An 18,573-nucleotide genomic window follows, 5' to 3' on the forward strand; every position below is an offset into this window, starting at 1 on the left:
TCGGTTGGAAACTTTCCTCATGTCAGCATGTTGTAGGTGACGCCACCGGCGCCAACCTTGTGTGAATGCTCATTTGCATATCACAGCATCTTCTTCCTGTCGGTTAAATATCGCGTTTGTAGCACGTCATATTCGTGGTGCAGCAGTTTTATTGTCCAGTAGTGTACGAAAAGGTCTGAATCAGTCAGTGCTTAAGGAACTCGCGAAGACAAGTGTGACAATGCGTGAGGTCTTTATTGCAGAGAGATAAAAATTTTGAATAATGTGATATCCGAACTTGGGGTGCGTGTGAACAAGAAATGGCAGGATAATGGTGCGGATGAATGCTGAAAGAAAAAATAACAACAGTGTAAATGAACTGTAAAGCCTGTGCTTTAGGAGCTACTAACTTGTCTAGTCATGCAGCCACTAATTCTACCAGTATCTCTGTATTCGTACTGTAGAACGCGATTGGCCACCACTTTCAACTCATTTCGACGAACTCTGCCGTATATTTCTGCATATCGACATCCATGTCTTTCTTCTAACGAACGTGGACACCTGCCTCAAGCCAAGCACGCTCTCCTGCTCCGTAAACAGAGACTCAATTGTCCTAAGACACCACAGAGGTAACAAGTAAGGAGGTGGAGTAGCGGCGTACAAACCCTTTGACTTTCTACCGCCCGTGCTACTCGCATGAAATACTAATGAAGACAAACAAGACGAATATACGTTCGTAAATATCAAATCCCTTAACAAAATTTGCCTAATCTTCGTCTTCCACAGACCTGTAGGAGGGATAGCCTGTTTCAGAACTGACCTTTTAAAATAATGCTAGTAAGACATAAATATTCGACCCCGTCGCTATGAAATTTACGTTTCTAGTTTCTTCTTTAAATGCAGCAATATTTCAGCTTGCTGCTACCCACAGTGCAGGCTATAGTCACACTCTCTCTCTCTCTCTCTCTCACACACACACACACACACACACACACACATATATATATATATATATATATATATATATATATATATATATATATATATATGCCACGAAATCCACAAGCAAAGAAATTCATGCCTGGAATCAGCTCACAACAACACGTTACGACTTATTCTCTAAAATATCCAATGGAAAAACTGTAACAGACAACATACAAAGACTGTAAGTATATCAGTGTACCTGAACTTGCAACAGAGGTGCTAGAGATAATTTGGGAGACGTTTTCTATTCCATTTCTGGACTTGAAAGACAAGCTCCACGGATTTACTACCAATCTAACTAAATTACACGATAAATGGGCTCCCTCAAAGAACGAAAACCGGAAGGGGAAACCTACACCTACACTAACGGAGGAGCTAAAACAGTTCATGAATTTGGAGTCATTGTCCATTCGACTTACAAACGACCTCCTACCCTTGAAAATATAACAGATTACAAGCAAAAAGGAAACGGAGTCAATCAATTTGAGAGAAACTATAACTAAGGCATGTCAGTATATTAATCTAAATCATGAAGACCTGATGCTCTATGAAAAAGCATATGTTATGCAGAGAAGTTGCAGGTGATCCCTTTCTGCCAATCAAGGAACTAGGTCAGTACTTGAATTTCGCGATAACAGCCATTGAACCGTAAACAAAACATAGACTTGCTGATTATTTCAAGTAGCTAAATGATGGTAGTCATGAAAAATTCGGTCTTGGTGTGACAACGCCGTCTAAAATCCTTCAGATCAGCATATACTGAACAGGATGGCGTCGAGGTCCAAATGATCAAGCTTATTGTTGACCCATTATTGCTCACAATAACTACTGTTCCCTAAACCTTGAAGCTCTTGCCCGGACAAAACAGCAGAAACACTCATTCCCATCTGATCAGAATGCTAGAGATCCGATTATTAAGAAGAGTAGCTGGGTACGTTCTTGATTATTTTATTACCCAGTGGGGAGAAGATATTTAGGAAGAACGACGAAGATCAACAATTTCAAGCGAGAGGCCATAACAGCCAAATGCCTAATACATGCAGAGAGAAGAAGAAAAGATATCATATTAAAAATATTACGATTTTTAAATAACTATGATTTCAATAAGTTTTCTAACTACATATAAAATTCTGGTGTGATATGAGAAGGGTTCTGAAGGCATTAATCTGTCCAGGTTAAATGAATAATTAAAAATTAAACATAACATAAACGTTGTCATAGGACGAATGGTCAAAATTCAGGGATGACAGGAACGATCGTTTGAAGAAAAAAACTTCATGTGGACATATGCACAGCTCTGAATTATTTCCGAGATAGAACATCTTTAGTGTACATTGTTATTTATTTTCATGTACTACAATAGTTTGACGAAGTCGAGACGAATAATCTAATATAGAACGCGTGGGCTATAAAAACTGGAAAAATACCTCAAACTGTCTTACAAAACACATACACGTTTCTGCAACTGCGCGTCGTGCAAGATTTTAATTATTTTCTCGCTCTCTGCAAGCAAACTATAAATCCAAGAGATAAAATGAGTAGGGCCTTTTTTATAAGAAATTTAATGTATTTCACGTTTTCGCTACAGGCCGCGGATTTCGAGTTATTCAATTGTAACCTACAAAACAACTTTAAGTTTGGTCTATCTCAGAAACACTTTGGTGTAGGTCATATGTCCTTATTTAGTTTTTTGCTTCAAATGATGGTTCCTGTCATATTCCTGAATATTGCCCATTCCTCCTGAGACAACCTGTATGGACGGATTATCATGTATGTTAAAATAATCTTACACTCCTGGAAATTGAAATAAGAACACCGTGAATTCATTGTCGCAGGAAGGGGAAACTTTATTGACACATTCCTGGGGTCAGATACATCACATGATCACACTGACAGAACCACAGGCACATAGAGCATGCACAATGTCGACACTAGTACAGTGTATATCCACCTTTCGCAGCAATGCAGGCTGCTATTCTCCCATGGAGACGATCGTAGAGATGCTGGATGTAGTCCTGTGGAACGGCTTGCCATGCCATTTCCACCTGGCGCCTCAGTTGGACCAGCCTTCGTGCGGGACGTGAAGACCGCGTGAGACGACGCTTCATCCAGTCCCAAACATGCTCAATGGGGGACAGATCCGGAGATCTTGCTGGCTAGGGTAGTTGACTTACACCTTCTAGAGCACGTTGGGTGGCACGGGATACATGCGGACGTGCATTGTCCTGTTGGAACAGCGAGTCCCCTTGCCGGTCTAGGAATGGTAGAACGATGGGTACCGTGCACTATTCAGTGTCCCCTCGACGATCACCAGAGGTGTACGGCCAGTGTAGGAGATCGCTCCCCACACCATGATGCCGGGTGTTGGCCCTGTGTGCCTCGGTCGTATGCAGTCCTGATTGTGACGCTCACCTGCACGGCGCCAAACACGCATACGACCATCATTGGCACCAAGGCAGAAGCGACTCTCATCGCTGAAGACGACACGTTTCCATTCGTCCCTCCATTCACGCCTGTCGCGACACTACTGGAGGCGGGCTGCACGATGTTGGGGCGTGAGCGGAAGACGGCCTAACGGTGTGCGGGTCCGTAGCCCAGCTTCATGGAGACGGTTGCGAATGGTCCTCGCCGATACCCCAGGAGCAACAGTGTCCCTAATTTGCTGGGAAGTGGCGGTGCGGTCCCCTACGGCACTGTGTAGGATCCTACGGTCTTGGCGTGCATCCGTGCGTCACTGCGGTCCGGTCCCAGGTCGACGGGCACGTGCACCTTCCGCCGACCACTGGCGACAACATCGATGTACTGCGGAGACCTCACGCCCCACGTGTTGAGCAATTCGGCGGTACGTCCACCAGGCCTCCCGCATGCCCACTATACGCCCTCGCTCAAAGTCCGTCAACTGCACATACGGTTCACGTCCACGCTGTCGCGGCATGCTACCAGTGTTAAAGACTGCGATGGAGCTCCGTATGTCACGAAAAACTGGCTGACACTGACGGCGGCGGTGCACAAATGCTGCGCAACTAGCGCCATTCGACGGCCAACACCGCGGTTCATGGTGTGTCCGCTATGCCGTGCGTGTGATCATTGCTTGTACAGCCCTCTCGCAGTGTCCGGCGCAAGTATGGTGGGTCTGACACACCGGTGTCAATGTGTTCTTTTTTCCATTTCCAGGAGTATATTTTGCACATACCGTAATTTTTTATAAGAAGCCGAACTCGGATGGAGAGGTGTTTAGTAGTCAGCAAAGCGAATTGCAAGCTGTTTCACTGTCGCAAGAGCGCAGAGAACAAAGTGACGTCTCAAGTCGCTGTGTAATGTGTTCCATGCGATCTCATCCCTGAGAGAGCTGGACAGTAGCGAGCTACCTAGCAGTCCGAATCATATGAGTGTGGGGAAATTGAGCTACACTCTGATTCGATTCCTTATAGTGGTGGGAAGCAGACAGCATGGCTTGTGGTCCAATTGGTGAGAGGTGTGGGAGCGCCGAGCTATTCGGAAGGGAGTGATGCCTGGGTCACCTTGCAATACGCTCTCACTGTGCAGTGGCTGAAGATCACAGCTTATACGGTCGCTGACAACACATTCGGAGTGTGATGCTAAGACAAAAGATAAGAAGTAACAACTCACTCAAAAGTATGTAAACGCATATTGAGCTTCTGAATGTTGAGGTTTTCTTTTCAAATGAATCTCAGTAACATGACGGGGACGGTGTTTTCTAGGTAAATGCACCGTTCTAAATCACAAATTCTTGGTTAGCCTTGGCAGCTGCGCAGTCAATGCAGCAGATTGTCATGTGAAAGGACGTGAGTTCGATTACTGGCCAGGTTGCAGATTTTCTTTTCCCACTGAGGGACTGGGTGTTCTGTTGTGCTTACTTTTGTTACGTCATAATTGGCATTACTATTGAGATGGCTGAATGGGTTCAGCCTGACAGCCAATAAATTGAAGAAAAGGAGCTTGCTTTATTTTCTGTTGCTTTCATGGATGAGAGAAGCAACATGTACTAACAATGTATGGAAATCCACATGTGCACATGGTCTATAACACATTTTTGTAGCTTGAGAAACATTTTCTTAAAGCTGTTGTGTGGAGCGCCTTTGCGGCAACATACTGAAGAATTTTCATACCGCTCATTACAGCCACTAGAGATGCATTTTGAAATCAGATGAGGTTCCATTAATTTTTTTTAATCACTCATCAGCCACTCCTTAGAAGGATCTGTTTCTTTGAATTAATTCAGGAGTGGACTGCCCATCACTAATTAAGACAGACTTGGCGTTCTGGGACTATGTTCTGTAGGAGGCTATTGGAATTCAAGTGGCCGACACGTTGATCGACATAGACAGTGGGCATATCTTAATCAAAGCTTTGGACCCAGCGATCAGCTAATAAAAATTACAACATCGGCCGAGATCTAGATACACTAAGGGACTGAGGTTCGCGCCCATCCATTGGCGATGCCATGCCCCCATCACTCCACCCGATACGTCGTGCGAGCGGGTGGTGGGGGAAGGTTTGGGAACAGATCTTAGTATAAAGGAGGCAAGCTGTGGCGAAGAAGCTCATTCTGCATGCATCACCTGAAGACGACGGCTAGGTATGCTTCTGAAATATAGTGCTATGAAGACGATTGCACCCGGCTGGACATCTATGAAAAGTGCAAACAGTGGTTTCGCCGGGAAGACTTAAGGTGACGTATGTAGCGATCGCTGATATTGTCTATGGTGGAAGAAAATATAAAATATTTAAATTTAGGGGCATCACTTCTTTATTAAATGATTAATTTCCTGAAGTACACAGCAATTTTAATTGGTCACTTTTATTTATCGATTCAGTGTGCGTTTCGAAGGAAGAGACCCTCATCTTCTACATTTCCTAAAATGATGATAGAAGAGATCGTACAAGTTTCTGGGTGTAATATGATACTGGCTTTCAGTGCTCGCAGGCTGCTTATCCGAATCATGTTTGCTTAACAGGCTTCATTTGTATGAGTTTGAGTGTATGAAATAATTTCTATGCCGTGTATTGTATATGGGGTTTTGCAGAGTATCTGTGTGCGTGTATGTGTGTGAATTCCATGACTATGATGTGCGTGTATTTCTACGGCAAACTCTTCATGTCTTCGGTGTTCTTGTTCTGCCTTTACCAGAAACGTCACTAAAAGTCATAAAGTTGCAACAACGACTGTCTCACAAGCGAGGGAATACCTCGCTGATGGTGTTTCTGACGAGAATACTTTGCATTCGGAGCACAGCCAATTTAGTCTCTGATATTAAGGCTCAAACTGTCCTCACCGTACAGATGCACTATCGTCATTCATTTGTCTTCGAATGCTTTTTTCACTGCGCAAAGCTCTGGAGACTGCGACTAAGGTCACTCTTACCGCGAGCATTCCAAGCATACTTTATGAGATCCAGATTAGAAGACTGTGATACTCACAGAAGCTGCTAAATTGTGTACTGTTGAAGGAACTCGTAAATGAGGAGATCCTTATGGAACTTAGAGTTGTCGTCTTGTACGATGAACCCACCACGTACAGCACCCATAGCTGACGGGGGAGCTCACAAGCATTAAGGGTGACATGTGAAATCGTAAGTCGACACGGAAACGACATTTACGTGTGCGTGTCGACGATTGAACAGTTTGGTCTGTAACTGTTTTTAGAGGCTGTGAGAAAAAGGATGGAAGTTTAACTACGTTACCACCTTCGGCTGCTTTACCTGTGTACAAAATCTGCCCATAGATCTCCACCTCATTTCCTCTGGTAAATTTGAACCTATTAATGTGTAAGGTGTCAGGCAAATCCAACACCTTCCATGAAAACGCTGACATGATAAGCAAATCCAGTAGTACTTCCCATAGCTCCGAATAAATCGTGACATTAAATTAACCAAAGTAATACGAGTAACGAGTGAGCAAATGGAATAGCACAGACTAACACAAGAATGCCTAAATGCATGTCATACCTTCCCACCGTGAGACAGACTCAGTTCCGAGGGGAGAAACGAGAACAGAAGCCGAGAGCAGAACCCTGTTAAGCTATAACGCCCTACGATAAGGGACGGACTGGACACCCACGTCGCCAGCTAACCACTGGGGCCACACCACCCGCAAGTTTTAGTGTGAGATTTTTTCGCGTCTCTGTTTCGTTAGGACACCCCCCCCCCCCCCCCAGCGCACGTTAAAAGATAGAGCCCTCAAGAAGAACAGTATATATCTTAGGATAACGCTAAAAGGACCACACCAGCTGCAAGTTTTAGCGTGAGACTTTTTCGCGTCTCTGTTACGTTGCAAACTTTAAAAATATTGCCCCACCACGAAAAGTATAACGTTTCTCATTGGATAGACAGAATTTTTGTAGGCGGAGCTTAAGGTTAACATTGAGACCCTGATTGGTCAGATGAAAACACAGCCAGATAGTTTTTTTTAACCAACTTCGGTAAATGGTAGTAAGGAGAAATTAGGAGAAGTTAGTTAGTTCCGAGACGGCGAGCTGAATGGCTGCTGCGCCGGCCGCCACCCCCTGAAGCTGCCTAACCAACGACAAGGTAATGAACGCGCATAAAGCTTCACTCAGAACTGCACAAGTCTCATCTGTTACACCCCCTTTTTGCGTAATACTAGTGTCGATCGTAAATTAAAGCCATTTTTTTGCCACTTGAAGTAAAAATCTGGAACGCGATGATTTTTCTGTTATATAGTTATTGAGAAGCCACATCAGCCACTGTAATTTGCGACAAGTTAGATAAGTAATTAAAGATAATTGAGGGTCACTGTAGGCCATTTTGATAGTTTTCTCTCTTGTGAAACTTAATTTAAACCTAGATTATAGATGTGATATGGCATAGGTCATCCTTCGATCCATTGTAGAACTTGGAAACCCATTCAGGGAATATTCGTTCACATTTTTGTTGAACGCAGTTGGTTTTTACCATCCTGTATTAAAACACTTCCTTTTATCAATAGTGCAATTTATAAACAATGTTTTGTGAGTAGAATAAAATTTCCAATGGTAAACGTAACTGCTTTTTCGACGTTATTTTACCAGCTAACTAAAAATAGGAAAGCCTTGAACCCCTTCCACTAAATTTAGTTAGTATTAAGATTCTTTTACAGGGAGTGTAGTGGAGCTGACGCAGAAATCATTAAGTATTTAGTTATATCATCGCTAGTCTCACTGAACTCTTCTGAATTCTACATGTCATGTGTGGTCTGGCGTCTACTTACCAGCAACAGGTCCCAGGTTCAAACTAGTCAATTCCCTAAAAAAACACGCTCAGAGCGTCGATGCGGGAAAGTGGAAGTGAGACACGATATATAACAGACACCACCATGAATGTTAGAAATGTGATGTTTAAAGCTTTCCCGGCGTACTTATAAAAAAACACGGGAGAACTGCCGGATGTCAATAACGTTCTGCCACGATATTTCGGCGCAGAGTCTTCTGGCCATCTTCAGGTGAGTAGAACTGTAGTAGCACTGGCGAGTACGCGCTGAGATCTGCTATTTAAAGCCATACTGAGGTGACATTGCGCATGCGCTACTCAGCTTGCGCGTTCATAACAACTCCTTGCGCTGCGCCTCGCGCCCTCCATGGTGAAAGCTTGGCGTATCGATAACAGATCGATTTTCATCTTTATTCAGATAACTACATCGACTACGAAGTTTCACTGAAACAGGATTCCAAGCAGAGTTAAGCCGATAACCGATAACTCGATTGATGAGAGTCTCGTTGTCAGACAATCTTATTTCCAAAGATTCATAGATAATCGAACTCCAAAAGTTTGAAGTACGGGCCAAAATCTACTTGTCGTTGTAATTCATGGAGTGGTCTGTGGAAATACAATGTTCGGCGATTGCGGACTTGGTGGGTTGGAGAAGGTGAGTATGCCGCTCGTGTTCCACAATGCGTTCCTACACAGGTCGTGTTGTTTGCCCTATATATGATTTGTCGCATTCACACGGAATCTTGCAAACACCTGATTTACGCAGGCACAGGTCGTCTTTAACGGATCCCACTAGTGATGAAGTTTTGGAAGGGAGGCGAAATATGACTCTCACATGATACTTTCTCAATATTCTGCCTATCTATGAAGGAATATTCCCAATAAATGGTAGATAAGCAGTCGACATGAAGACGTCTTCCTCCTCTTTGTTCCGTCGTTTGTAGGTCTGGATCACTCTGTTCACTTGCCTAGTTGAAAAACCATTCTTCAGAAGTACTTTTTGCAGGTGTTCCAGTTCCGCTTGAAGACTGTCGGCATCAGAGATGGTAAGGGCACAGTGGATCAAAGTTTTGAGAACGCCCGTTGTTTGTTCTGGATGGTGGTAACTAGCAGCTTGTAGATACAGGTCTGTATGAGTGGGCTTTCTGTACACCGAGTGACGAAGTGCGCCATCACTCTTACGTCGCACCAATACGTCTAAAAATGGCAAGCAACCATCTTCCTGTATCTCCATGTGTAAGTAGGCTGTTTAGGTTTTCTTAATGGTAACGCCACGTAGCGCTCTGTATGAAAAATCACTGGCTGTGCTGTGTGCAGTCTGTAGCTAGTTTGCATTGTTGTCTGCCATTGTAGTGTTGAGCAGATGGATGTGAACAGCGCGTAACGTTGCGCAGTTGGAGGTGAGCCGCCAGCAGTGATGAATGTGGGGAGAGAGATGGCGGAATTTTGAAATTTGTAAGACTGGATGTCATGAACTGCTATATACATGATGACTTTTGAACACTATTAAGGTAAATACATTGTTTGTTCTCTATCAAAATCTTTCATTTGCTAACTATGCCTATCAGTATTTAGTGCCTTCCGTAGCTTGAATCTTTTATTTAGCTTGCAGTAGTGGCGCTCGCTGTATTGCAGTAGTTCGAATGACGAAGATTTTTGTGAGGTAAGCGATTTGTGAAACGTATAGGTTAATGTTAGTCAGGGCAATTTTTTTTGTAGGTATTTTTGAAAGTCAGATTGCGTTGCGCTTAAATACTGCGTGTCAGTTTAAGCACAGTCTTGTATAATTTTTCTAAGGGGACGTTTCACATGGTAAACTTTGTTTTCATGTATGGAGTTCATGTGACGTAAAAATTCTTGGAGACGGTCCAGACCATGAGGCCACACTATAAAAGTGTCGTCAACGTATCGGCAAAATACTGTCGGTTTAAAGGTTGCAACCAGCCGGAGTGGCCGTGCGGTTCTAGGCGCTACATTTTGGAACCGAGCGACGGCTACGGTCGCAGGTTCGAATCCTGCCTCGGGCTTGGATGTGTGTGATGTCCTTAGGTTAGTTTAGTTTAATTAGTTCTACGTTCTAGGCGACTGATGACCTCAGAAGTTAAGTCGCATAGTGCTCAGAGCCATTTGAACCATTTTTGAAAAGTGGCAGTGTCGAGTGCTCCCTCCTCAAAATCTTCACCGTGGAGGGCGCGAGGCGCAGCGCACGGAGTTGTTACGAAAGGGCACGCTGAGCAGCGAATGCGCAATGTCACCTCAGTATGCCTTTAAATAGCAGAGTTCAGCGCGTACTCGGCAGCACTACTACAGTGGTAGTCATCTGAAGAGGACCAGAAGACTCTGCGCCGAAATATCGTGGCAGGAAGTTACTGACATCCGGCAGTTCTCCCGTGTTTTCATTGAACCTATTAAGTTTAACATTCCAGATGTCTTCTCTCATTTTTCCAGGTACAATGTTTCCTACTCACTCACTTACAGCAGTGTGCTGTATACAGATCACTAGTGTAGGTTGAAGTGTCGTCTATTGTGTAATATATTAAGTTAATGCTGCTTTTACAATTTCCTCTAATTAACGGCACTCTATGCAATCACAGGAGTGGCGCGCTGTGGACCTCATCACGGTACATCCAGACTTCGACGCGGAGCAGCTGTGGTCTGACCTCGGCATGGTTCGCCTCGCCAGAGCGCTACCGTTCCGAAGGCAAATTCAGCCGGCGAAAATGCCCGAAGCAGAACTGGACTTGAGCAAAGAACTTAGCGAAGGCCGACTGTGCCACGCAGCCGGGTGGGGCTCGACGCGGCCGGTGTTCAGGATGGACCCCCAGGCACAGACGTGAGTATCAGCTGTTTTTCCCCTCTGTCCCTGCCACACCCCGACCTAATCTCTCCCTCAAATGCCTTTCGCTTTTCCTCACCATCAGCATGCACAACTAGCTTGACCTCCCAAGGAGGTGCAGTTTGCTAAGGTATTGCAATGGCGAGACTCAATAGCGCCCCCCAGTTAGGCGTACGCACATACTGAGTTTGTTTTTTGCACTTTCTTCTGTCTTTGTTCCGAATTAAAAAAGAAAAACATTATAGTAAATCGTCAAATATCAAACAACACAAACGATGCCATTACAAGTACTGAGTGACGCACCGTGGAATCCCATTTGGGAGGAACGCGGTTCCAATACCCCTTCAGCCTTCCAGATTTAGGTTATCTACGATATCTCAAAATCTTTTCTGCTACCAGTCACGATTTTCTTTTGTTGACTTTTTACGCGACGCGTTTCAGGAAACGATACCCATTTTCAATTGTGGCTCCTCTTTGTACTGAGCCATTTTTATGTAATGTTTTCGGTGATTTGTTGACTTTACTGCAAAATGTAAAATAGTGCAATTTTTGGTTACCTATCAGTTTTTACATGTAGTTAGTGGAGAAATTTGGAATACGTTGTACTTACAGTTTTCCTACGGTCCATTTATGCAGAGCCTCACACATGTTAACATGACACACAGTTTACAGTGCACGGCGTACACCTAAAGTAATTTACATAAACAACCATGTTTCTACACATAGATAAATTTACAGCTCCTTTACAGAGTATGATATGCTTTTGTAAAGAGGGTATTTATCTTAACAGTATGAATCATAGGTTGGTTACATCTTTCTTGCAATGATGCTTATTTTTATGAGTTACTATTTTTGTTTAAGTATATTGCCAAAGCATTTGAAGCAATTCTGTTTCAATTTTTTTGTTTAAAATTTTGTCTTCATATTTTTTCTAATGTGTATATACTTCCATCTCTTCTAACGAATCTATTTTGTGCCCTTTATTTAGTCGGAGGAATACTTCGACATTTTGGCTGTTTTTCCAAATGGGTATCCTGTATTATGTATGTCTGTGACTATTGCTGACGTTGTATGTCTGTGTAGGCTTCAATGTCGTTGAAATTTCGGACTGTTTGTCCTAGGTAGAACATGGAGGATTGCTGGCATGATAATTTGTATATTCCAGAGCGTGACTATGGATCATAAGCAGAATTTACATTATGTATTAGTTTTTGTTATAGTTAATTTGATGTAGGAAACATAACTTTTACTTCATGATTTTTGAAAATATTTCCAGTCTTCTGTGATATATTACCAACGTATGGGATGCTAGATACAATTTGTTTTTACCTTTTTCTTCTGTGGAGAATAAAAAAAAAGTGGCTGGTAGAAGAAAAGTTATTTATAAACAAAACCATTGTTTTCACAGTTTCAGGCTTTCACGAAACCATTTACAATGGACAAAATCAGATCTCTAAATCACTTACTTAAAGAAACGTGACGATCGACTCCGCTTGCCATGTTGGTACTATTCTGTATTGAGTCTCGTCTCTATCCATGTCTTCACTGGCAGGACGTTGAAAGTCTTCCTCCTTTTGCATTAATATTAAATATTCATTTTAAGAATTTAATTACTTTATAAATAATGACAGTGCGCAAGGAGAGGTGTGCAGAAATGCCTGCTACTAGAAAATATCTCATTAACCAACGATTTGGAAGCGTTACATTGTATTCACAAAATTCTTCATTTGAAGTTGATTTACTCAATAGTAGATGTGCATGTTCCTTGCGTCTCCATTTGTTTAGTGTCAGCTCCAGAACATGGACTAGTTTTATTACAGGAGAGTCACACCTCATTTTGTGCATGTTACTATAAAGTCATGTTTGTATGAACAATACATTGCTACACGTTTCCGAACAGGTCTCGAGGAGAGAAATTGGATTATCGAATAACACTCATTGGATGCTATTTAAAAGAACATGTAGTTCTTCACATGTTCGTAACGATCAGAGTCACAAAAAAGCTATGAAGCATTTGGTTGACAAACTTTCTACTTTCTGGGCAAAATTTTATTTGCGATGTTCAAGATAAAAGGGATACACTGTATACTCCTACATACCCGCAGCCATCTCACCTTTACTTAGTACTAGCTTGCCATCTGTGTTCGTGATGGCCATATAGCTGTTTCTCTTTTCCCAAGCGTCTTCCTTATGTGGCATCCACCTTTCTTATGCTGATCCATTTTTGTGCAACTCTGTATTTCTACTCTAGACATTCCAGTTTTCAGTTTTGCAATTTCCGTCTATCTCCTTTTTTAGACACCTGTAGGCCCTTTTGCCCATTTGAGTTGCTGCAGTTTTGTGCGTTCGCCTATCGTCAGTTAAATCTAGTATATCATGTGTTACCCGATGATTTTTACTGCTCTTTGTCTTTGTGCCTATACCATCCATAAACCTACATAAACGATTTTGGAGATAATCTGAGCAGCCCTTCTAATTGTTGGAAGTTGATGCTGTAATTTACCGTCACGTAGTCATCATCTGACCAAAATGAATTGCAAAATGATTTAAACAAGATATCTGTAGCCAAAATGAGATTTTCACTCTGCAGCGGAATGTGCGCTGAAGTGAAAGCTCCTGGCAGATTAAAACTGTGTGCCGGACCGAGACTCGTGGTCTTCAGACTCGGGGTCGTGAGTCGCGCTTGGGCAGCTCAGTTAGTAGAGCACTTGTCCGCGAAAGGCAAAGGTACCCAGTTCGAGCCAGGAAGTTTCATTTCAGCGCACACTCCGCTGCAGAGTGAAAATCTCATTCTGGAAACATCCACCAGGCTGTGGTTAAGCCATGTCTCCGCAATATCCTTTCATTCAGGAGTGCTAGTTCTGCAAGGTTGGCAGAAGAGCTTCTGTAAAGTTTGGAAGGTGGGAGACGAGGTACTGGCAGAAGTAAAGCTGTGAGGACGGGGCGTGAGTCGTACTTGGGTAGCTCAGTTTCCCGCGAAAGGTAAAGGTCCCGAGTTCGAGTCGCGTTCCGGCACACAGTTTCAATCTGCCAGGAAATTTCAAGATATCTATAGGTTTTGAAACTGGCAATTGACTCTGAATAATGAAAATTGTGAAGACATCAACGCAAACACTAAAAGGAATCCGCTAAATTGCAATTACACAAATCTAAAAACTGTTAAAAATGTTTCAGATGGCTCTGAGCAGTATGGGACAACTTCTGAGGTCATCAGTCCCCTAAAACTTAGAACTACTTGAACCTAATTAACCTAAGGACATCACACTCATCCATGCCCGAGGCAGGATTCGAACCTGCGACCGTAGCGGTCGCGCGGTTCCAGACTGGAGCGCCTAGAACCGCTCGGCCACTCCGGCCGACCCTAATGACTGTAAACTCAAATACGTACTTAAACTTAAACAGAAACGATCACGTAGACAATGTCGTGAGAAAAGCAAAAGAAGGGCTGCGATTTATTGGTAGAACACTTAGAAAATATAACAGGTCTACTGAAGAGTCTGCTTACACTACGCTTGTCCGTCCTCTTGTGGAATATTGCTGTGCTGAGCGGGGCCCGCGTCGCCACGGATATGATAACACGAACTGGGCTGGCAGTCACTAAAACAAAGGTATATGTCACTGCGGCAGGACCTTCTCATGAAATTTCCATCACTAAATTTCTCTTATGAGTCAGAAAATATTTTGTTGGTACCGAACTTCATAAGGATAAATGATCATCATGATAAAATAAGAAAAATCAGAGCTCGCATGGAAATAAATAAGTATTCGTTTTTCCTACGGGCTGTTCGATAGTGGAAAGGCAGAGAAGTACCTTAAAGGCAGTTCGATGAACCCTTCTCCAGCCACTTAATTGTGAATTGCAGATGCTAATGTAGATTCACTACTGCCGTCATTATTTCATCTCTCCAAGCTACGCATTCGTCTTCTATAGTACTCTGTTCCAGTCAGTCGTTGCCTGACATCCCCTTCGAAATCCTGTATACTCCTACATCCCTGCAGCCCTCTCACCTTTACTTAGTACTAGCTTGCCATCTGTGTTCCTGATGTCCATATAGCTGCTTCTCTTTTGCCAAGTGTCTTCCTTATTAGGCATCCAGTTTTCTGATTCTTTCAGCATATATCCAGGTCCCCTATTCTGCAGTTTCTTCAACTTTACTATGCAGTAATAATCAATGAATTGTGCACGGAATCCACATCTCCTCCTGCGAACATTTTGCGGTTTGAAAATCTGGTTTTGAAATTTCCGTGTTACTATTATGTAACCTTTGTACATTCAGGTGTTTCCAGATATGTTCCACGTATACAATATCCGTTCATGGTTCTGAAACAAGGCACTAACGGTAATTAATTATTCTCCGTGAATTATTTTAGCAGACGACTACCCTTTTCATCACTTTCCACAGTCCATTTTCTCCTTCTATCATTTCTCTCTTCCTTTTCATACTTTCTAATCAAAATTAAATTTTCCTCTCCATTAAAAAATTCCATCTCATCATACATTGTTTCAATCTCACCATCGTCTGCGGGGCTAATAGTGATAGAGACTTGTACTGTTGGAATGGATATTTGCGCCGTGTCTACCTTGTCTACGATAATGCTTTCATTAGGCAGTACATAGAAGCACACACTTTCGTATTTTCTTATTCATTATTAGACTAGCTCCCGCATTACCCCTGTTTGATTTTGTTTTTGTAACCCTGTACTCTCCGGTCTTTCAGTTACGCTCTACTTGACACCCCAGTCACAAATTCGTATTTTCGTACCATATCTAGCTTCAACATATCCATTTATATTTTTAATTTCTCAGACGTGCCTTCCTGATTGAGGGATCTCACATTCTGCATAGCCTCTGCACACAGACACGCAGAACTCGAGTGTTTTCTTCTGATGACAACTTTCCTCCATAGCCCCTGTCCGGATGTCCAAGTGTGGGTCTACTTTACCTACAGTGTATCTTACCCAAGAAGATTCCATCATCTTTAAGCCATACTGGAGAGCTGCATGTCATCGCGATACAAAACGCCTGCAGTATCCCCGCAGTAAGAACGTAGCAAGACCAAATTAGCCTCTCATCAAGAATGTTCGCGGTATAATTTGTAAAAAGGCTTCTACCCTCTGCGCGGGCACCTCATCATTTCGGTTACACGTAAATATGGTTGTCTGTATCACTGAGGCATGTAAGGCACCCAACCTTGGCAGAGTCCATGGTTCATTAGGAAGTTACTACCATAAAAAAGCTTAATTAACTCTAAAACTTTAATGAAGGCTTATTTACTCGTAATTTTCTACATACAAATTCCCAATTTTCTACTGCCCTTTCAGTTCTTTTATATAATCTGATCAGAGAAATCTGAGGCATCATCCCAAGATGTAGTAAACACGAGAGCGTCTGGATGTATTCAAAGTCTCTCTACTAAAGCACATTTGCTCACCTTTATGCAAGACATTAAGATCTGTGTCTACATCAGTTTCTCATTTCATTGTTTTGGATCCCAGTGAAATAACATTTCTGTCCTCGACTGTTTGAGTGTGCTGTATCAGGATAATCTTTTAGTAGAATTTCGGGGAAATTACTACTTCCGCCTAAGGTGTGCACCGATGAGCTTGTGAGGTAAAGGGCAAGTTCTGGCGCCCTGGAAATATTATATGTTCGGAGTTGGTGCGGCCGCAAAGGACGCTCATCAAAGCCGGGTCCAGGCAGCAAACACGTGGTGCCGAACGTTAGAAGGACGAGAGGGGTAGCCCCAGCGCGTGGTCCAGCCGCGAGGCTGGGAATTCCGATGTGACGAGGACGGTGCTTTGTGTCGATGAAGGAGATGTGTATGCCGGGAGTGGAAAAGATGGCGGACTTTGTGAAACCATCATGGCAGACATTTCACAGTTCGTATAGAAATTGATAGTCGCCAGATGAATCATCATTCCTCAAAAAGAAACATGTACATAACGATTCTGATGGTGTAATCAGATTTTCAATATCTTTATTAGTTTAGTATCTGACGGTAAATTATACAAGTAACACCCAGCAACGAATTTCCAAAATATAAACCCTTCATCCGATTTTGTTGATCGCCGTGTCTTTAGTAAGCTCTTGGTATAAACCCAAATTAGTATGAATTACAGGCATTTAACTTGAATAGTACATGACGTATTGGAGGTGAAAGTGGTCGATTACTATCGATCGCGGCAGTACTCCAGTTACAGGAAAACGCGGAGGCAGCATGCTTATAAACATATTTGTTCATCTGTGTTTTTGATTGTATCCGATATATACTACTCATGAAGAAATTGGGTAAATATTTGCTGTGTTTTAGAAAGCACAGAGATATTATGCTACTGGACTCCCTTTTGTTCTATTCCTTTGATATATGTTTATTTAATTTGTTTATGTACCTAAAAATGTGTGTTAGAACGTATTTATGGTCCAGCCGCAGGAATATTTATTTAATTTCAAGTTATTTAAATGTAAATCCAGTATTTAGAAAGTGTTTCATTATGTTTATGAATGTTAATTCACTTGAAGAAATGGGGGGGGGGGGGGGGGGGGGGGGAGCGCTCCAGCCAATCACAGCGCTCGTGGGGAGACTGGATGGAAGTGAGAGAAGAGCATCGTTTCGAGGGACGACCGGGAGTTCGGGAGAGTGCGGCACAGGACACGGAGGGGCTGGACATGAAGGCGCGACGTACAGTCGGCGGAGAGACTTTTACAGTGGAGGAGTTTGTGCGTGGTTGCGGAGGACAGAAATATTTCGGAGTGCCGACCTGTGCTCTTGTGTGATTTCCGGGGCTTCTGCAGTGAAGACGTAGTGTGCGTTCAGAAGTGAATATCTCGCGAGCTATGTTGTCGTTCATAACTAATTACGTGCATTAGGAATCTATTGTTTCCCCGTTTTTCAACTTATATTTTATTTAATTGCTGGACCATCGACACCACTAAGTGTTTTACAGAAATATACCGCATTCTCAAAAGTACTTCTACTATTGAGCTCATCATTTAAAGTTCTTAAAATAGTACCTGTAGATTTTTTTTAAATTGCAATCTTTCATTTATAAAATTGTGTGTTACTTTCATAATTCACAATTTCCGAGTGATAGAAACCTTCGCCCATTCGATTCATGTGTGTATTCTTATCGTATACTGTAGTCTCAGCAGTATTTGGCCTGTAATGCGGCAACTACGTATCCCAGCCCCTAGAAAACGAAACCAGCCAAAACTTCTAGTATTTCAACTCTGAGTCGGAGGGTGCATAGTTGAGGGCCACCATTTCATTGCATTTATTGTTTTGAAAGCCCACAAGCTGGATCATGACTAAGGAAAATTGAGTAATTGAAATAGATAGACATATTGTGATGACTGTGAAAGGTCTTTCACAATTCTTATTACAGGCTTCTATGGGATGCAGAGGGACATAGTAGACAAAGTGGTTACAAGGAACCGATGCTTCGAAATGTACTGTTTAGAGCAAAATAAATATAAAGACTGGATCACTTTCAAATCGAACCTCCCGCGTTTCATTACTAACGTAGCGGAGACCATGGTCTCTGACC

General features: G+C 42.7%; 1 protein-coding gene across 1 annotated transcript in view; it reads left to right on the forward strand.

Annotated features, from left to right (window-relative positions):
• LOC126336066 (tryptase gamma-like) overlaps window positions 1-18,573 on the forward strand; it is a 103,198-nt gene that overhangs the window by 27,580 nt on the left and 57,045 nt on the right. The window contains exon 3 of the mRNA XM_049999547.1: window positions 10,787-11,025. Coding sequence (XP_049855504.1) covers window positions 10,787-11,025 — 239 coding nt within the window. The remainder of the gene's footprint in view (window positions 1-10,786; window positions 11,026-18,573) is intronic.

Source organism: Schistocerca gregaria, chromosome 2 (genome assembly GCF_023897955.1).
Source record: "Schistocerca gregaria isolate iqSchGreg1 chromosome 2, iqSchGreg1.2, whole genome shotgun sequence".
NCBI lineage: Eukaryota > Metazoa > Arthropoda > Insecta > Orthoptera > Acrididae > Schistocerca > Schistocerca gregaria.